Source organism: Oncorhynchus nerka, linkage group LG6 (assembly GCF_034236695.1).
Source record: "Oncorhynchus nerka isolate Pitt River linkage group LG6, Oner_Uvic_2.0, whole genome shotgun sequence".
NCBI classification, from domain to species: Eukaryota; Metazoa; Chordata; class Actinopteri; order Salmoniformes; family Salmonidae; genus Oncorhynchus; species Oncorhynchus nerka.
In genome coordinates this window covers 69009852-69032130 of record NC_088401.1, presented here as the reverse complement: position 1 = coordinate 69032130, position 22279 = coordinate 69009852, and the positions used below count along the sequence as shown (strand labels likewise).

The following is a 22279-nucleotide window of genomic DNA, read 5'->3' as shown; positions in this document are numbered from 1 at the left end:
TACTCTCACGAGAGTAGCGTCACTCTATTTTTGTGTGTTGCCCAGGCGTTGCTGACGCCTGCCAGATCATGCAAAGTTTGGATAGGTATTTAACGTATCAGCTAAGCACATCATTTTTGCTGTTGTATTTTACCCCATTTTTCTCGTCAATTTCGATCTCGTCTCATAGCAATCTGTCAGTCGATGACACCGTCGATGACGTAGAACGCAACCATCGGTTAATACGTGCAACGTTTGAGCAGTGGACGCGACCTTTGTGTCAGTAGCTAACAGGTGCACGGAACTCAAAATGATCTGAGATATGCGGAGCAAATGTAACACAACAAGGTAAGGCCGTCCTGAAATAAATCAACATGTATTGACTGACTTTCTGACAACAACAAAAAACGTGCACTGTATACGTAGGAAGACGCTTTACTTTAGCTAGCTAGCTAGCTAGCTAGTTTTTCCAAACCTGTTTGGTGGTGTCGCACCGGCGTCCGACGATGGCACTGGCTGGCTTTATCTGGCTTGCCAAGATCGAGTTAGCGCGCAGACTGCGAAGTATCCATCCGTTTTTATGAATTGATAGTACTGATTGGCCAGGTTTATAAGACGCTGTCAATGCAATGTCAAGTTATGTGTCATTTGAACTTCTGCCTGTTAACCTAGTTAGCCAAGAACTAGCTTTACTAGCCGGTCAGATAATTTGGAACTGTGTTACTGTTATTGTAGCTAGCTGATATGAGGCGGTATTAGCTAACTAACGTTACAGCCAGGTCCAGAGTATTCTAGATGGTAGTTACATCATGATGTAATCTTTGGGAGGAGAGTCGGTTTTTATCATTTTAACCCAACGTATATGGCTATGAAATTAGCTAGCTAACGAGGTGTGTGATGCCAGTTGTTTGGCCGCTCTCAACCGATGCTCACTGACAGTGCTGTCTTGTGATCACTCAAACAGCAAGTTCCAGCATTGCTATACGAAGCCCCGCAACGGCGAGGATGTTCACCGGCCTGGCACAGAGACCATGGCAAGTCCTCTGCAGGGTCTACCTGCAGCAAAGAGCCCCACTGTCACAACGAACCCCCAGGGTTGCCCGACCATGCCACGGTGAGGCTCACATGTTCAAGTCAATGCACTGTTTTATGCATCACACTCTTTGTCAACTCTAAGTGTGTGTGTTGTGGGCCTATGGAATAAACATGTTATAGCTAACACACGCACACTTTTCCCTACAGGGTGGCACAAGGTAGGGATGCACAATCTGTGGTTCAGCCATGACTTCCGTGTAGCCTCTCTAGCAACAGGCCAGGTCCAGTACTATTGTACCTCAGGCAGCAATAAGGATGGCCCCTCTCCTCCTCCGACACAAGGACCACCTACTACGGAGAAGGTGCTGGCTGGGGCAGCACAAGCCTATTCAGACTCCCCAGGTAAGAGCCACTGTTTGTCCTGTGTTGGCAATACATACATGGGTGTGTTCACTAGGAACCAAACGGAAGCAAACTTGTTTCCACCTGTTGATAAAACATTTAGCTACTGTGCCACTAATTAATACACCCCAGTATTCTGTTGAGGTGTAAGAACAGGGAAGTCTCTCTCCTTGAAGTCTTGCTACATCAAAATAGGAATGAAAAGTATGTCTTGGCCTCCCGAGTGGCGCAGCCGTCTAGGCACTGCATCACTAGAGGCGTTACTACAGACCCAGGTTCATTCCCGGGCTGTGCCGTGACTGGGAGTCCCATAGGCACACAATAGGCCCAGCGTCATTCGGATTAGGGGAGGGTTTGGCCGGTAGGGCTTTACTTGACTCATCATGCTCTAGCGACTCCTTGTAGCTGGCCGGATGTCTGCGGGCTGTTCCCCGGTCGCCAGTTGAACGGTGTTTCCTCCGACACATTGGTGTGGCTGGCTGGTGGGTATTAAGGAGCGCAATTAGGCAGGTCATGTTTTGAAGGACGCTTGACTCCACCTTTGCCTCTCCCGAACCCGTTGGGGAGTTGCAGCGTTGAGACAAGATCGCAAAATATCTTTAGAATGTTGTTGAAACATGCTTGACCCTAACCCCTAAAGCAGCTGGAAGTACTTCTGGTAAGTAGACATTACGTCTTCAGTTATTGTGTTGAGTTATGTTCTTAGCTACTCTTATTTTAATTGGGAAATTCATCGCCACTGTTGTATAATATATTTTTATTTTATCTCAGGTTCAGTAACCCCACAAGGTCTGACAAAAATGGAGACAATTCAAGTGAAAGTGCGGGCTGTCCTTAAGAAGAGGGACTATGGATCCAAGTACACCCAGAACAACTTTATCACTGCAGTGAGAGCTATGAACGAGTTCTGTCTCAAGCCAAGGTAAACCCTCTACAACTGTGAATTGAGACATTGAAGCATGACTGGATACAGGGCAAGTCAATCAAGGCAAAAGGATTGTTATCTTGAATGTTTTCTGTTGGTGCTTTGGTAATGTACACTGAAGGAAGTTGTAGACATCCTTTTCTGTAACCAGTGAATTCCAGGCATACCAGTGCTGCTTAGCATTACAAGCGTCCACTGAGCTAATGGGAAACACACTGTTGTGATTATCACATTATGGGACGTTAACATGCCCGTGACTCAGTCATTGATGCAAATACTCTTAATATACTCAGCCCACTGACTGTTAGTCTGTCCATCTCTCTCTCTCGTGTGACCTCAGTGACCTGGTGCAGCTAAGAAAGATCCGTCGACGCAGCCCCCACGACGACACCGAGGCTTTCACTGTATTCCTGCGATCAGACGTGGAAGTCAAGTTAGTACATTTTACATTCCTTACTACTCATAAAATCATGTCATTAAAAAGCAAGTGTTGGCAGCACCAAAATAGATATCAAGTGTTGGAATCATGCACTTTACAGTTGACCAGCACATTGGCAACCTTATGCCAATGTGATGCTATTAGGTAGACCATATTGTATACAATACGAAAACTTTCCATCAAGCAGTTCTTTTAATCTGACTTCCAGAGCTCTAGATGTGTGGGGAAGTCCTGAAGCCCTTGACAGAGAGCGGAAACTCAGGAAAGTGGAGGAGAGAGAGTACGAAGATAGTAGGTGTCCTCCACCCTGCAAACACATTCTGTGACTTAACTGTACATTAATCGGAAGGATGTATAGACTTGCGCTGTTTATGATATGCTTTGTTTTATTTTTGTAACCCTGCCTAGTCTCTAATGGGTTGTATTCATTAGGCAACAGATTGAAGAAAACTGACTTGAAATGGGGAGGGGCGAGAAGGCTCATTTTAAGTTTTCTGTCCCATTTACAATTGCATTCCCTTAATGAATATGACCTGGGCTTAAGCTCAGATAGCTGCCTGGTTCTTTAGTGTTCTTGAGAGGAATCACTGAGTGTCTGTTTCCTACAAGCTTGCACACGGTCTGTTTGAGGTCTCCTCACCCCTTTTTATTGTGTCATTCAGATATTTTCCGGAATCAGCAGTTGCTAAAGGAGTACAAAGATTTCTGGGGAAACACGAAGGTGAGTTTCGGCCCTAAGTGACCTGAAGCAGTGTGGTGATGTTCCCTATGGAATGCCCTCAAGCTTAGCTAATATTAAAAGAGCAAATGTATCCATATTACACACTTTGACCAAAAATGTTCTGGTGGTCATTTGGGTAGATCTACCAAGATATCTTGAGGATAGAAACGCAACTATCTACAATTTCTACTATATTAGCCATGTTATTTTTTTAGCTATACTAGCCACAACTAAATGGATGTACAGCCAGGATCTCCTGACCAGACTGCATATGATAGACAAAGAAATGGCCACAGTACAGTAGTTACATGTCCTGCTGGCCGCTACCCAAAACCAGAGCTGTCAATGTCCTTCACGTGACCTTTGACCCTGTGTGGGGTTATTTAATCCACAAAGCCCTTTACCACTGCATTACATGACAATGTCATTCACACCGACTGTCATTGACACAGTGCCTCTGTATAGTGCCGGACTCCTTTACAGGAAAATAATGCACCCCCCTAGCATGTGATGGTGCATTCTATAATGTGCTTATGTGCTAGAATATCATCTAAATATGTTCACTTTGATTTAGCTGGCAACTGTAGCCTGTATGAAGGGCTCTTATGGTAAAACGAAAGATGTGTTTTTGCATTAATATGTCTTGATTACTTTTTTTTTGTACCATTTAGCTGAAAGGGTCAATTCTACATTAACCTAGGTTTCAAAAGTGAATTTGATTTTAAAAAATGATTAAAAATTGTTTTGTTTTTTCCAGAATTGAATAAAAATGGAATTGACCCGAGTGTTTTTCCTAGAATAAGTCTGATATAGGTGAAATGTCTCCAGTAGGCTTGATCTCCCTTCTTCTCATGTCATGTAGCCCCGATCAGGCAGCAAGAGGGCAACATTTTCACAAGGGCCGGGGAAGGTGGTGATGGTGGCCATATGCATGTAAGTCTCCTTTTCCTCATCTGTTTTCCCCTCCCGGCATAGTATCATTACTCTGTTTGTTTTTTACCCTACTGTGAAGTTGAGTCATGAAAACTCATAAAAACAACACAGAAATGGCTTATTATTCTTATGCATGCCAGAAATGCTTTAATGTAGTTACAAATTCAATTTCTTCATCCAGGGATTCAAATGTAAGTAAAGTACAAGTTGTTCAGGGGTAGGTTCTTACACCAGACACTGTTGGGCTATTGAGTTAGCAGTCACATGAGGGACTCCACTAGGTCTTTTCAGATTGACCCCCATGTCAGGCAGGAAGTACAGGAGTTAGCGTAATTCATTTACAAGACACGGTATGGGTCTTAAAGGGGCAATCTGCAGTTGCTACATCAATTTTCTTTAAACTTGGAAATGAATTAAATATATTCCCATTTGATTCTTGAAGGATATACTTAGCTTTAAATGAGTTTAGTTCAACTGTTTTTACCCCTTCAGAACCCAAAATATTACCTGGTTTTACTCCAATGTTTGTAAATGTAAACGCACTGTATAGCCTCACAACATGGTTAAAACTATTATTGCGCTGTCATGGGTGGTCAGTCCTTGCATCCATAGCTCGGTCTATGAATTTCAGTGGTTACATTTCTCCAGGCCCATTCCTCAGCTTTTTACTGAAACGGGCAGAGTGACTGCTTTATCATTTCAATTAAGAATTCTAGCTTTAACTCTGTCTGCCTACAGCCACTATCAAACGCGTTGATACATTCAGTTGGAAAATATGCTCGATCATGCAAAGAAAAGGTAGTCGAACAAAAAATGTTACAAACACTGGCAACCACCCTTTGAATTATATTGCAGGTTTATAAGACAGGGTGACCCTTTAGCTGCCCTGTTTGAGAACTATTATTTTCTTGATGTTTATACGTTGTAAGGTTGATTTTGTTTTTCTCTGCCCTCAGTAATGGACTGAATTTCTTCTTCAAGCTCCTGGCTTGGGTGTACACTGGATCAGCCAGCATGTTCTCAGAGGCCATTCACTCCCTGGCTGACACCTGCAACCAGGTCAGATACCGTGGCTATGTCCAAATTATCTCTCCTTCTCACAGGGTGCATTTGGTCACTTCCCTTCGCTGATTTGAAAGGAAATGTCTGGTATTGGAAATATTGTAGAAACTTCTCACAATCCCATGCCTCAGTCAATCCACTGCTTTCAGATGTGTGGGGAGTAGTGTACAAGTGCACACTCCAGGAGAAAGGAGATATTGTTGGGATGCACCCGCCATCCACTGGCTACCAATAAGTTCACATGTTGTCACATGCCCTTATATTGTAATTAGGGATAAGTTAGAATTATTTATTAATATAATTGGTCCCATCTCTGTTTGCAGTAGATAACGCCAGTAGCCATGGTTAGTTGAAATGTATCATAGTAATCGTAAACGGTCTTCTATACAGTATATTGTGGAAAGGCAGCAGGTTCTGTTAACACCTATCACTCTCTCCTGCAGGCTCTTCTTGCAATCGGCATCAGCCAGTCTGTCCGCAACCCTGACGCTGTCCACCCGTGAGGAGCACACTACCGTTAATTATACTTATGGTGTTACTGTCTCAGTTCACCCTCTGCTTCAACGCATCTGTGGTGTCTGTCTTCCGGAGGGGGTTGAGTGCAGATATAAAACAAACTCTGTTTTTCTTCCCTGATTTAAGGTACGGTTTCTCAAACATGCGCTACATCGCCTCTCTCATCAGTGGCGTAGGTATCTTCATGATGGGGGCGGGTCTCTCCTGGTACCATGGCATCATGGGACTGCTGCACCCACAGCCAATCGAGTCTCTGCTTTGGGTGAGTGGTGGCCTTATTGTTACCTCGGCTGAGGGATCACTTTGGGCATGACCATGTGCAGAATCGCTCATTTTGATCACACATAAATAAGTGGCTGTTTGGGATGCAAAATGTGTACAGTGATTCTGCACAATCCGATCGCTATGTACCCTATATCAAACATTCACATAGTCTTACTGAGTCACTATAATGGACTGTGATTTTGGGGCACCGTCCCTCTTAATAGTTGGTTTGTGTTTTTGTCTCTTGCAGGCTTACTGTATCTTGGCAGGATCTCTGGTTTCAGAAGGAGGTAGGTTATGATCTGATGTTACCATCACCCTCTGGGGCCATATTTAACAAGTGTAGAATTTCAGTGCACCTTCCCATTCAACACATCTACTGCATTACATCCAATGCGTGCTAGCAAGCATCTCCGAGTAGGATTGCTGACTTGGGTTCAGTTTTTGTCTTTTAGATCACAAAGAATAAGATTATCTGGATGGGGGGCTGATCTTAGATCAACACTCCTACTCTGAGATGCTTTTTATTTAAATATATTTTGCCCCATTTTTTTTTTTTTTTCCAATTTTGTGGTTAGTAATTACTATCTTGTCTCATCGCTACAACTCCCGTACGGGCTCGGGAGAGATCAAGGTTGAAGCCGCACTGCTTCTTAACACAGAGCGCATCAAACCTGGAAGCCAGCCGCAACAATGTGTCGGAGGAAACCTGGCGACCTTGGTTAGCGTGCACTGCGCCCGGCCTGCCGCAGGAGTCGCTGGTGCTCGATGAGACAATATCCCTACCGGCCAAACCCTCCCTATCCCGGACGACACTAGGCCAATTGTGCGTCGCCCCACGGACTTCCCGGTCGCGGCCGGCTGCGACAGAGCCTCGGTGCAAACCCAGAGTCTCTGGTGGCACAGCTAGCGCTGCGAGGCAGTGCCCTAGACCACTGCGCCACCCGGGAGGCCCTAAACTGAGATGCTTGATAGCCCCTGATGTGTATATTTATTTATAATGAATGTAATGCACTATATGTATTGACTGGGAAGGTGCACTGTGACTGTTCTATGGAACCTATGACAGTAATATTTCTTCTCCCTCCCTCCCATCTCAGCAACACTGCTAGTGGCCATCAATGAGATCAAAAAGAGTGCTGGCCAGCAAGGAGTGTCCTTCTACGAATATGGTTTGTACAATATTAATGTGTTTTGTTACCTTTTTATTTGATGTATGCATCAATGACTTGAGTATCACCCAAATGCTAATCTACCCAGAATTCTTACATGACCCCTAACATTAAAGGGGCAACCAGCAGTTACCACATCCATTTTTGGACTTATAAATATATACCCATTGATTCATGAAGAATATAACTTCTAAATGCCTCATGAGCTTCTTTCAACTGTCATACCCCACCAGAACCCAAAATATAAGCTTGTTTACTCCAAACATTTTTACACAAAATAAATGTAAGAAACACTGTATCCCCTCAACATGGTTTAAACTATAATTGGAATATCATGGATGGTCAGTCCTTGCATTCATGGCTGTCTACGAATTTGATTGGTTACATTACTCCAGCCCCAACCCTTAGCTTTTCACTGAAACGGGGGCAGGGACAATGCTTTTTTTAAATTATCTACTGCTCATGGTCCATCTATCCAGAAAATGTCAAGAACTTTGAAAGTTTCTTTAAGTGTAGTTAACCATCAAGCACTATGATGAAACTGGTTCTCATGAGGACCGCCACAGGAAAGGAAGACCCAGAATTACCTCTGCTGCAGAGGATATGTTCATTAGAGTTAACTGCACCTCAGATTGCAGCCCAAATGAATGCTTCAAGTAACAGACTAAACTGTTCAGAGGAGACTGTGTAAATCGTGTCTTCATGGTTGAATTACTACAAAGAAACCACTAAAGGACACCAATAAGAAGACTTGCTTGGGAAAAGAAACACGAGCAATGGACATTCGATCGGTGGAAATCAGTCCTTTGGTATGAGTCCAAATTTGAGATTTTTGGTTCCAACCACCATGTCTTTGTGAGACGACGAGTAGGTGTATGAATGATCTCCGAATGTGTGGTTCCCACCATGAACCATGGAGGTGTGATGGTGACAGTCTGGGATTTATTTAGAATTCAAGGCACACTTAACCAGCATGACAACCACCGCGATACTCCACCCCCTCTGGTTTGCGCTTAGTGGGACCGTCATTTGTTTTTCAACAGGACAGTGACCAAATACACCTTCAGGCTGTGTAAAGGCTATTTGACTAAGGAGTGGAGTGCTGCATCAGATGATCTGGCCTCCACAATCACCCATCCTCAACCCAATTGAGATGGTTTGGGATGAGTTGGACCGCAGAGTGAAGGAAAAGCAGCCAACAAGTATTCAGCATATGTGAGAACTCCAAGACTGTCGGTAAAGTATTCCAGGTGAAGATGGTTGAGAGAATGCCATGAGTGTGCAAAGCTGTCAAGGCAAAGGGTGGCTCACTTTGAAGAATATAAAATATATTTTGATTTGTTTTAACACTTTTTTTTTTTGGTTACTATATACAGTTGTGGCCAAAAGTTTTGAGAATGACACAAATATTAATTTCCACAAAGTTTGCTGCTTCAGTGTCTTTAGATATTTTTGTCAGCTGTTACTATGGAATACTGAAGTATAATTACAAGCATTTCATAAGTGTCAAAGGCTTTTATTGACAATTACATGAAGGTGATGCAAAGAGTCTATATTTGATGTGTTGACCCTTTTTTTTCAAGACCTCTGCAATCCGCCCTGGCATGCTGTCAATTAACTTCTGGGCCACATTCTGACTGATGGCAGCCCAATTTGTCAGAATTTGTGGGGTTTTGTTTGTCCACCCGCCTCTTGAAGATTGACCACAAGTTCTTAATGGGATTAAGGTCTGGGGAGTTTCCTGGCCATGGACCCAAATATCAATGTTTTGTTCCCCGAGCCACTTAGTTATCACTTTTGCCTTATGGCAAGGTGCTCCATCCTGGAAAAGGCATTGTTCGTCACCAAACTGTTCCTGGATGGTTGGAAGATGTTGCTCTCGGAATATGTGTTGGTACCATTCTTTTCATGGCTGTGTTCTTAGGCAAAATTGTGAGTGAGCCCACTCCCTTGGCTGAGAAGCAACCCCACACATGAATGGTCTCGGGATGCTTTACTGTTGGCATGACACAGGACTAATGGTAGCGCTCACCTTGTCTTCTTCGGACAAGCTCTTTTCCGGATGCCCCAAACAATCGGAATGGGGATTCATCAGAGAGAATGACTTTACCCCAGTCCCCAGCAGTCCAATCCCTATACCTTTTGCAGAATATCAGTCTGTCCCTGATGTTTTCCCTGGAGAGAAGTGGCTTCTTTGCTACCTTCTTGACACCAGGCCATCCTGCAAAAGTCTTCGCCTCACTGTGCGTGCAGATGCACTCACACCTGCCTGCTGCCATTCCTGAACAAGCGCTGTACTGGTGGTTCCCCGATCCCGCAGCTGAATCAACTTTAGGAGATGGTCCTGGTGCTTGCTGGACTTTCTTGGGCGCCCTGAAGCCTTCTTCACAACAATTGAACCGCTCTCCTTGAAGTTCTTGATGATCCGATAAATGGTTGATTTAGGTGCAATTTTACTGGCAGCAATAGCAAAGGGCCTGTGAAGCCCTTTTTTGTGCAAAACGATGATGACGGCATATGTATCCTTGCAGGTAACCATGATTGACAGAGGAAGAACAATGATTCCAAGCACCACCCTCCCTTTGAAGCTTCCAGTCTATTATTCGAACTCAATCAGCATGCCAGAGTGATCTCCAGCCCTGTTCCTCATCAACACTCACACCTGTGTTAACGAGAGAATCACTGACATGATGTCAGCTGGTCCTTTTGTCGCAGGGCTGAAATGCAGTGGAAATGTTTTGGGGGGATTCAGTTAATTTGCATGGCAAAGAGGGACTTTGAAATTCATCTGATCACTTTTCATAACATTCTGGAGTATATGCAAATTGCTGGTCAGACAATCTAAGGCAGCAGACTTTGAAAATTCATATTTGTGTCATTCTCAAAACTTTAGGCCACGACGACTGTACATGATTCCGTGTGTTATTTCATAGTTTTGATTAGAGGTCGACCGATTATGATTTTAATACCGATTTATTGGAGGGCCAAAAAAAACCTAGACCGATTAATTTGCCTATTTTTTTTTAATGTATTTGTAAAAATGACAATTACAATACTGAATGAACACTTATTTTAACTTAATATAATACATCAATAAAATCAATTTAGCTTCAAGTAAATAATGAAACATGTTCAATTTGGTTCAAATAATGCAAAAACAAAGTGTTGGAGAAGAAAGTAAAAGTGCAATATGTGCTATGTAAGAATTGGATATTCTTATAGGCACTTTAGTATTGCCAGTGTAACAGTATAGCTTCCGTCCCTCTCCTCACTCCTCCCTGGGCTCGAACCAGCAACACAACAACAATTAGCGCGTGCTAACTAGCTAGCCATTTCACTTCGGTTACACGAGCCTCATCTCGGGAGTTGATAGGCTTGAAGTCATAAACAGTGCAATGCTTGACGCACAACGAAGAGCTGCTGGCAAAACGCAACAAAGTGCTGTTTGAATGAATGTTTACGCTCCTGCTTCTGCCTACCACCGCTCAGTCAGATACTTGTATGCTCAGTCAGATTATATGCAATGCAGGACACGCTAGATAATATCTAGTAATATCATCACCCATGTGTAGGTAACTAGTGATTATGATTGATTGTTTTTTTATAAGATAGGCTTAATTCTAGCTAGCAACTTACCTTGGCTTACTGCATTCGAGTAACAGGCAGTCTCCTTGTGGAGTGCAACGAGAGAGGCAGGTCGTTACTGTGTTGGACTAGTTAACTGTAAGGTTGCAAGATTGGGTCCCCCGAGCTGACAAGGTGAAAATATGTCGTTCTGCCCCTGAACAAGGCAGTTAACCCACCGTTCCTAGGCAGTCATTGAAAATAAGAATGTGTTTCTAACTGACTTGCCTAGTTAAATAAAGGTGTGTATATATAAATAAACATTTAATCTGCAAATCGGCGCCCAAAAATAATGATTTCCGATTGTTATGAAAACTTGAAATTGGTCCTAATTAATTGGCCATTCCGATTAATCGGTCGACCTCTAGTTTTGATGTTTTCACTTATTCTACAATGTAAAAAATAAACCCTTGAATGATTTGGCATGTCCAATCTTTTGACTGGTACTGTATGTGCATCAGTAGTTATTGTTGTGATTAGTAAGGCAGTATGTTTTGATGAGCAGTAATGCAGAGCCGAGACCCCAGCACTAACGTGGTGCTGCTGGAAGACTCTGCTGCCGTACTGGGAGTGATCATGGCCTCAAGCTGCATGGGGCTCACCTCGCTCACAGGTACACACACACCTACTCCGAGACCCTATTCATTCCCCCACGCATACATCCCCCACCTATACATTCCCCACTCATACAGGCGTTCACACATGTCATTCCAGTAGGACAACTTTGTACAACTTGAGGTCACCAGTTACCCAGCTGTCTGAACTCTGGACAGTCAGACTTTATATTACCAGTAAACCAATGCTGTGTGTTCTGAGTCTGAAATCTGTACATAGTACTAACATCCTATGTAGCCTTCAAATGCAGTAAAGATGACCTGGAACGCGTCCATAGTCAGACCGCAACACTGTATAGGGTACCATTTGGGACATAGACCAACTCTTTTTAAAATATTTTTTATATATATATTTTGTTTATTTTCTCATCGTGCCAGGTAACCCACTGTACGATAGCCTGGGCTCTCTGGGTGTGGGAACCCTCCTGGGTGCTGTGTCCGCCTTCCTCATCTACACCAACACTGAGGCCCTGCTGGGACGCTCCATCCAGGCCGAGCACGTCCAGAAGCTCACAGAGTTCCTGGAGAACGACCCCGCCGTCAGGTCAGTAGCCCTGTTGGATGCTGATCTGGCTTAGGGGAGGGGAATCTTCACCTTGGAGCGGCCCCCCCAGGCCTCAATGGCCCCTGTCCCACAGTTGTTTATTAACCACAAAACTAAATGCAAGCAGGTAGGGACTACCTGGAGTTTTCTCTGAGAAATGCTCATTTTAGTTTCCATTATGACCTTGCCTCTGTCCCTGTACCAGGGTTGCGCTCATAAAGTACTGAATGGGAAAAAAACAGACTAAAACAGGGTAGGACAACCAAAAGAAGTAGGCCTACTAATTGTAATTTTCGACCTCAAAGCTTTCTAAAACGTCTTCTGTCATGGTCCCCACACGATCCAGGCCTCAGCTCTCAGCACTGACATTATAGTCCAGGACAGGGTTTCACAAACTCCCCTGGGTGCATGTTTTTGCCCTAGCACTGATTTCAAATAACCACCTCATCAAGCTTTGATTATTTGATTCAGCTGTGTATTGCTCGGGCAAAAACCAAAACTTACCCCCTGGGAGGCCCCAGGACCGAGTTTGGGAAACCATGGTCCAGGATCATGCTGTTCCAAAGCATCCATCATAAAGTATTTATTGCACTTGTACATGCTTTGCTGTACAGGAGGTCCGGGAGGGAAGTGTTGCCAATTTGCCAATGGGGCTTTATGTAAAGCTGTGAAGTTGCCCCGTGGACTCACTTGGTGCTTTTCCATTGAGACTTACCCCTACAGCAGTGGGCCGCCAGTGTTTTACCTTACTGTCAGCTCTAGCGTTGTGGTGTTTCCATCAGGAGTGTGACACAAAAGACTTGTGGCGAGCAGAAACAACAACCTCTGCAGCATTCAAGACTGTTGCTTTGTGTGAAGTTGTTAATAGTTAGCCGTTATGTAAATACAAGCTGAAAAGTCAGAGCAGGTCTGCTGGAGCCATGGCCAGAGAAAGAGAGCTGATTTAAGATCAAAATTAATAAGATTGCAATGACAGAGGGGGACTTGATCCCACATCTGTACTCCTACTCTGAGATGCTTGATATATGCAGCCCCAGATATGTTCTTAATGTGTTCATGTTATGGTTTGTCAGTGACCTTGCACAAAATAAATATTGCACAAGAGTTAGCTTCTTAGCTCATTTACACCTGTGGTCCCTATTTATTTTTTTAAATTTGTGCTATTTAACCCCCACTTTGTCTTTACTGTGACCAGGGCGATCCACGATGTGAAGGCCACAGACCTGGGGCTGAGTAAAGTGCGCTTCAAGGCGGAGGTGGACTTTGACGGGCGGGTGGTGACCCGTTCCTACCTGGAGAAGCAGGACATCGAACAGATCCTCAACGTAAGGCTGACGCTAACAAGGAGACTGTTTTTCACCATAGCTTTTTAGCTTTCCTTCTGCTTTGGAAAGTTGGATGCCTGGATTACTGGGGTTGATGATCTGCGTTGGTAGCCTTTGTACAATCCTTTTAAAGCTGCAATCTGAGATATGTTTTTCAGCCAAGCAGTAGCACTTCCACTTGTTTTGGTATACAGCCAAGGGATGGGGCTGGGGAAATTAGTCTTTGTTTCAAACTGATTTAATACTTTAAACAAAATAAAAAGTGAATGAATATTGCTTAATGACACGACTCCCTGAATGTAACAGCACAAGCTATGATTATCTAGTCGTGTGTGTCTTTGTTGTGGCTTGTAGGACATCCAGCAGGTGAAGACCACTGATGAGCTGGAGAACTTTATGCTGAAGCACGGCGAGAACATCATTGACACCCTAGGGGCCGAGGTGGACCGCCTGGAGAAAGAGCTCAAGGTAGAGAGGAGCTACACTCCCATTCTCTGTTCCATTCTCTGTTCCATTCTCCCCCAGTGTGCACACGTTCAATCCCCGTTGTGAATTTAAAAAGTACTGGATTGGTGTAAGAAATATTGTGAACTCCCTCGAGCACATGCATACATCGAATCAATTCATGAAGAACCAATCCATTAATAAAGGAGGGTAAGGAAGTGCACAGTTCAGGGAAAAGGTTAGGGATTCAGAACCAAACAGGCCTGAGTACACTGTTGCAGCTTGTGGGGCTTGTTAAGTACAGCTCAGCAATATTTCACCTGAGACATCTTGTATTAATTGTTATTTGGTGATCAAAACCACAAATATGAACTCTAATGCATACTGTACTCTTATACATTGTCATCCAAGTTGATGGCTGCCATTCATTTAATACTTTTGTGGAAGATCTAATGCATCCTGTTTCTTTGTCACTCCACAGCAACGCAACCCAGAGGTACGGCACGTCGACCTGGAGATTCTATAACACTACGGATCTACGCAGGGAAAGTCGTGCGACTGCAAGAAGCAACTAGAGAAATGGGGTTTGGAGGATAGCCAAGCCGACCTCTGCCTCCCGCTGTCTCCCATCCTCTCCAACTCATCTGAACAAGTCTTACTGTAGCTTAGTCCTTTTTGGTCATTTATCAGGATCCTTATTAGCTGTTATGATAGCAGCAGCTACTCTTCCTGGGGTCCACATGAAACATGACATAATACAGAACATTAATAGACAAGAACAGCTCAAGGACAGAACTACATAAGCAACAGACACGTGCTGGGACAGTGATTTATTTAGTTCCACTTCTTTCCATGTTGATTTGACCATGCCGTTACCAATGTTACGAAGTGTTTGTTCGAAAGCACAGAGGTATTAGAGACAGTGGCACACCTGGTGTGGCAGTGAACTGGGCTCAAAGCACGGAAGTTCTGAAATTGGACTTGGTCGTGGTGCGTTTCACACACTGTAGCTGTACAGTTACCTTTTGAATATAGTTCTCGTGTTGACTTTTATTAATCTTTCCACAAGAACAAAAAAACAAGTCAGTTGAAAAATCATGTCTTTTGACTATTCAAACGGACCAGTATCAATAAGCAGTTATATACTGAACAAAAATATTAATGCAACAATTTCAACAGTTTACTGAGTTACAGTTCATATAAGGTACTCAGTCAATTGAAATAAATAAATTAGGCCCTAATATATGGATTTCACCTGTCTGGGAAATGTGGGCCTGGGAGGACATAAGCACACCCACTGGGGAGCCAGGTCCAGCCAATCAGAATGAATCTTTACCCACAAGGGCTTTATTACTTACATACTCTTCAGTTTCATCAGGTGGCTGGTCTCAGGTCTTCCCACATGTGAAGAAGCCGGATGTGGAGGTCCTGGGCGTACGTGTGTGGTTACACATGGTCTGCGGTTGTGAGGGCCGGTTGGAAGTACAGCCAAATTCTCTAAAATTACGTTTGAGGTGGCTTATGGTAGAGAAATTCATATTTAAATCTCTGGCAACAGCTCTGGTGGACATTCCTGCAGTCAGCATGTTCCCTTAACTTGAGAGATGTGGCATTGTTGTGACAAAATGGCACATTTAAGTGGCCTTTTGTTAATCCCAGCACAATGTGCAGCTGTGTAATGATCATGCTGTTTAATCATCTTGATATGCCACACCTCTCAGGTGTATGGATTATCTTGGCAAAGGAGAAATCCTCACTAACCGGGATGTAAATACATTTGTGCACGACATTTGAGAGAAATAAGCTTTTTGTGCGTAGGGAACAATTCTGGGATCTTTTATTTCAGCTCATGAAACATGGACCTAACACTTTACATGTTGCGTTTATATTGTTGTTCATTATACATAAAGCTTATGAAGCTACATGGAACCGTACTCCCTCTGCAAGTATTCCTTTATGAATGCAAATAATTATTCAAGTACACTTAACAAAAGCAGCAGGGAAGAGTTTATTTTCAGTATGTAGAGAAAGTATTTTTTCCCTTTGCTTATATTTTAGGTAATGTACCTATGAACACTGCAAGATGGCATGTTCAGATCTCGCCGGTTCATTGAATGGAAATGTGCATTAGTGATGACTAGCTTGCGTTACTATAACATGTTATTGGTAGCATAATACCATTGATGAAAGAAGAGTTGTTCAAAAGGGTTCTAAGAATTATTGATTTGAAATATTTAAAATAATTGAGTGAGATGACTGATCTTGAATACAGTAGCACTAGTGTGAAAAATCACACCAATGTTATGAAAATACTCTTGATACAGCTGTGGACCTCTGCGTTTTGTGAAATTCTGCAAACGTGGGGACGGTCAGTTGTTTGCTCTGTCAGCAGATGACAGATTGGGTTTTTGCTCCAAAAATGAAGTGGTCTTCGGACAACCAGAGAGAGCGAACGTCCCCTCCTTTACCACTATAAATAATAGTAGGCTGTCGGTAGCCATTTTGTTTCTGAGCCTTATGTGAAATAAAACTCATGTTTTACCATGGACATTCTGTGTATAGACTAAGACAATGACAAATAAATAATATTAATGCTGACTATCCATAAAAGATTGATGTTTGTACAGCCATTGCCCCAACTTTGACCTTCCCAGCTTGATAGTTCTGCTCTATTTGGGTGTAGTCAGTAAGTGAAATATTCAGAATGTTGCAGATAGAAATGTAATGAATAGAGCTGACATGATTCCTAATTCTATATGACAGAAAATCATAGCTGTGATATATCATTCATTTCTCCCTGAAAGTTCTGTAACATTTCACCTGCCACTGCTTTTCTTTGAATTCTGTGCTCATGTCTGTGTTGATGTAATGGACAGTCTAGCCAATGAACAAGTTGCAGGGACACAGCTGTAAGCTTATACCCTAATGGTGAATACATACTCGGCTTTCTTTAGAGGTGGGCTGGAGTTGTTTCTAAATTTTGTCGGGGATGAGGTGGATATATATATTTTTAAAGGTGTTCATTGATAATGTAAGATTTCCTTTGGTTATAGAACAATGAAACTACTGCTGAAGGAGTTCAAATAAATCTTAATTTATGAACATTTATCATCTTTTTTTCTTAGAGTTGTTAGTATTGTTTAGTATTCCTTAAAACTGATGAATTACTCCTGTAATTATTTTGATTGGGGAGGACATAGTTCAACACAAGGAATGCCTGTCAATTTGGCCATCACAATTCCACACTATAGGTATTTGTCCACTTGGGAGACATACTATAAATATCCTCCCTGTCTTCCCATTAGGTACCTTTTATTTTTTTCTATTGTGGGGCTCCACTATCTTAGTGGTGGGGCATGGTATGAGCGGATACTTACAGGGAGAACAGTATTGCAGTAATCTTCAAATGTATTTCCTATAGGCTGGTTTCCCAGACACAGATTAGGCTTCTTCTTGGACTAAGAAGCACTTTCATTGAAGAATCTCAGCCTGGTCTCATAGACTAGATGTAACATAGTAAATGTAAATCTGGGACTGTCATTAGTACGATATTGTAAGATTGGTGTTGTTATACAAGACCGATGGTTACTTAAGGCCCACCCTGTTCTGGATGGGTGGGGGTATATAACGTGAAGGTCTAGCAACCCAAAAATTGCGAGTTCAAATCTCATCACGGACAATTTTAGTATTTGAGCTAATTAGCAACTTTTCAACTACTTAGCATGTTAGCTAACCCTTCCCCTAACCTTAACACTAACCCCTAACTCATAACCTAGCTAACGTTAGCCAGGTGGGTCGTACAATAGCAAAACGCATTGCAGTCTATTGTGCAGGATTTCGTACAGCCACAGCCCTACACAGCTAAGTATGTTAAATATTCGCTTATTATGAGCAGAGCGGCTGTGGTGCTGAGACCGCGATCAGTCTTCGCAGTTTATTTTGTACTGTCCATGGTGCTGAATGTTTGTGCGCCAGTAATAGTGCGCAACGATTTGATTCCCGCGGACTCTAGATGTATTTTACCCATATAGTACTACAGGCCTCTGCACTAAGCTAATGTGACCCATCAATCAATTGGATGCTTTATGTTTTATGCTGCATTTGCTGAAGCATAAAACATTAGTCAATTATTGGTTATCAATATATAACCAACATAGGATACAGGATTGGCGTGGAACACCCTGAATTTAAATCAAATAACATTTTAATAGCCACATGCACATAATACAACAGGTGTAGACCTTGTGTGAAATGCTTATGAGCCCCTAACCGACAGTGCAGTTTGAAAAAATATGGATAAGAATAAGAGATAAAAGTAACAAGTAATTAAAGAGCAGCAGTAAAAAATAACAATATTTCCAGGGGGGTGCCGGTACAGAGTCAATGTGCTGGGGCACCGGTTAGTTGAGGTAGTATGTACATGTAGGTAGAGTTAATTAAAGTGACTATGCATAGATGACAACAGAGAGTGGTGTGGAGATGGGGGGAGGGGCAATGCGAATAGTCTGGGTAGCCATTTGTTCAGGAGCCTTATGGCTTGGGGGTAGAAGCTGTTTAGAAGCCTCTTGGACCTAGACTTGGCGCTCCGGTACCGCTTACCGTGTGGTAGCAGAGAGAACAATCTATGACTAGGGTGGCTGGAGACTTTGACAATACCTAAAATAAAACCCATTAACTTCGAATCATCAGCAACAACAAAACAAATATCATGTCATGCAGATTTTGATGTTCGTAGCCTAGGTGCGCATCTTTATTCCCGATGGAGAAATGAGGCTCTGGAAATCACAAGAAAAAAGCTGTAGCCTATGCGGTGACGTCAATAAAAACAGTCATATTCAACCAAACTGCGCATTGACCAACCATTGAGAAGCATTGCACACAGCATCACGGCAGGACCAAGTAGGCTTCTCCGACGGAGAAACAATTGTCCACCATGGCACATCAGAAAATGCTGAAAAGGACACGCGACGTTCCAGGTTTTTTTTGTCATTAAATGTTGTCTAACACATTTAACCGGGTGGTGTGAGAGCGCGCGCATCAATGTCATGTGTCGTCATGCAATTTCCAATTCAATTGTTCTTCTGACCATCTTGTCTTTTTCTTTCATGTCTCATTTCCTCCCTCAGGGAATATCAAGCGTTTGTAATGTGAGATTAACAACGCCTATAAAACTAGCATGATTACAAATGTCTCATATTGCAACCCTGTGGGAAATAACGTGGCATCGATGGCGCGGGCGCTCTTGAGATAATCAACGTTATCAAAATATGTGTAACCTATAATAATCACCTGTTCTTCCCATATACCAACAAACTGCGTTGTGTAGAGTGGAAAGGTCATGCTATATAGGCTAATAATATGGCCAATGCATTGTTAGATCTGTTTTTAAAAATTTATATATTCCTGCACCGTATTTTTATTTGTTTTCTTTTCCAAGATTTAGCCTACGGATGGGGGCGCAATATACCGCAATTGGGCATGCTATTGGGTTTATTTCGTCTCCACGACCCATGTCCTAACATTATTCTTCAACGATTAAATTGTGATTAAAAATGTATGAAAGAAATCGGATTAGGCTACACATTCCACCGAATGTGTCAGGCAGATCATCAATGTATAGCCTACGTCGAACAGGAAACAATGACAATCAGTCAGTGAGTGTATGGTAAACAGATTGTGTAGCAACTATTAAAGTCAAGTGTCAAGAGTGAATGAAAGTGATGCGCCTTGCTCTTTGCTTTTAGCCTCTTTACAGTGCTGCCTTGTAGAATCATGTTCAAGCAGCATTGTACAGGGCTATGACAGCGTAGAGAGATCCTCACCGCAGAGATACTTGTCTGTATTTCTTTGACAGTGGATGGCAGACGGAGAGAATGACATCATCCATCAAAAAAAATACAGTCTCAACGAAAGAGATAAAAAGGTACCACATGTCTCACACAGTATAATTGTGTTACTCTAAAGATGCAAGATAAATGCTGGCTTTTTAAAATCCATCTCCCATTGCCCTCAAACTCAACTCTGGAGCCAGTTCCACTTCCATTTTTTCATTGTTCCCCTCTAATTAGGGACCGATTTAGACCTGATTTTAGCAATTCATTATCAGGTAGAACAGAAAACCAGTGGGCTCCGGACCTTGTAGGGTCAGAGTTAAGTTCCTCTGTCCTATTGAGTTGCATGGTATTATTGATGTGTAAAGAAAATGCAAAGCAGTGCTGTGCCCTAATGCACACTAGTAGTCACAAAGACAGAACTCTGTAAAACGGTCCCTCTTATTTCACCTCAGGTTAAGACATGAAGTTGCAGTCAAAGTCCTTTCTGTGCTTTGAATAATTTAACGGAAACCTACTGTGCCGTGAAAAAATATTTGCCCCCTTTCTCATTTTCTCTACTTTTGCATATTTTTGATACTGAATGTTATCAGATCTTCAACCAAAACCTAATATTAGATCAAGGGAACCTGAGTGAACAAATAACACAACAATGACACACTTATTTAATTTATTTCATAAACAAAGTTATGCAACACCCCATGCCCCGTGTGAAAAAGCTATTACCTCCAAAAAGTTGTGTGCCTCCAAAAGTTATACTTTTGAGTCATCTGTCCGTAGAACATTCTTCCAAGTCTTGATGATCATCCAGGTGCTTTTTGGCAAACTTGAGTCAACTTTTTGGACAACATGGGTCCTATTATGCCTGATGAAAACGAAACACTGTATTCCACAGTAAGAACCTCATACCAACGGTCAAGCATGGTTGTGGTAGTGTGATGGTTTAGGGATGCTTTGCTGCCTCAGGACCTGGACAACTTGCCATAATAGAAGGAAACATGAATTCTGCTCTGTATCAGAGAATTCTACAGGAGAATGTCAGGCCATCCGTCTGTGAGCTGAAGCTTAAGCGCAGCTGGGCCATGCAGCAAGACAGTGATCCAAAACACACAATCAAGTCTACATGAAAATGGTTAAAAAGCAACAAATGTAAAGTTTTAGAATGGCTTAGTCAAAGTCCAGACCTAATCCCAATTGAGATGTTGTGGCAGGACATAAAAAACTAGCAGTTCATGCTTGGAAACTGCACGAGTGGGCCGAAATTCCTCCACAGCGATGTTAGAAATTGATCAACAACTACAGGACGCATTTGGTTGGAGTCATTGCATCTGAAGCTGGCACAACCAGTTAGAGTGTAAGGGGGCAATTACTTTTTCACACAGGGGAATTGGGTGTTGCATAACTTTGTTAATAAAATAAAATAAAGTAAGTTTACATTTTTATGTTATTTGTTATTTCAGGTTCCCTTTATCTAATGTTAGGTTTTGGTTGAAGATCTGATAACATTCCGTATCAAAAGTAGAGAAAATCAGAAAGGGGGCAAAATACTTTTTCACAGCACTGTAACTAGTATAAATCCATTGGTAACATATACTTCCATTTTTAAGCTCCTTAACAGCAACCTTGGTTAGTCAGTGATCTTGATGCCTAGCGTCCTATGTCTCTGAAATCTGTTATGCTTCCATTGTTTCTATGCACACATTTCCAATACTATTCAACTGGAATCTGCTATGCTTCCATTGTTTCTATGCACACATTTCCAATACTATTAAAGTGGAATCTGCTATGCTTCCTTTGTTTCTATGCACACATTTCCAATATCATTCAACTGGAATCTGCTATGCTTCCATTGTTTATATGCACACATTTCCAATACTATTCAACTGGAATCTGTTATGCTTCCATTGTTTATATGCACACATTTCTAATCTGCTTTTACTGCTTCCACTATTTTATGACTGTAAGGAAAGTGATTTTCTCTCCTTGTGTTCTTTGATATTATTTTATTCTACCTCTGAATCAGGGCTTCTAATATTATTCTCCCTTATTTTATATCAAATTTTATTTAAGTGGAGTATCCCAATAAGTGTTCACAGAATATTCTACTTTCCCTCTCTGCTCCTTTATCCTGATCCATGTCGGCCATAGGATTAGTGATGAAAGCTTCATTAACGAGTCAGCCTCCTCAGCCTTAATTATATAACAAGCTTTAGGTCATCAGGCCACCTTTACACTGTTACATATCAGCGATGGTCTTACACCTCAATGACCAGACCTAGATTGTCCTGGTTGAGTCCCAGACTGACCCAGGATGTGTCTGTTCAGAAGTGGAATGACACTGGATCCATGAGAATTTCACATCATGCAAATTCAAACTTAAAACCTGCTCTTGATCAATGGGGTGTACATGCACCGCAGATAATAGAACTTACACCAAATCATATTTTCT

The 22279-nt window shown here is 42.4% G+C and overlaps 1 protein-coding gene across 1 annotated transcript; it reads left to right on the top strand.

Annotated features, from left to right (window-relative positions):
• The first annotated feature begins 32 nt into the window (after positions 1-32).
• LOC115130888 (proton-coupled zinc antiporter SLC30A9, mitochondrial-like) lies at positions 33-17105 on the top strand. Its single transcript, XM_029662451.2, has 18 exons — positions 33-327; positions 944-1093; positions 1222-1416; positions 2188-2338; positions 2682-2774; positions 2989-3071; positions 3443-3501; positions 4364-4434; positions 5391-5493; positions 5940-5995; positions 6139-6274; positions 6527-6566; positions 7377-7448; positions 11578-11685; positions 12065-12230; positions 13426-13555; positions 13910-14023; positions 14481-17105. Exons 2-18 carry the CDS (start codon positions 985-987, stop codon positions 14523-14525), a joined length of 1731 nt encoding a protein of 576 aa, XP_029518311.1. The 5' UTR covers positions 33-327; positions 944-984; the 3' UTR covers positions 14526-17105.
• Positions 17106-22279: the final 5174 nt, after the last annotated feature.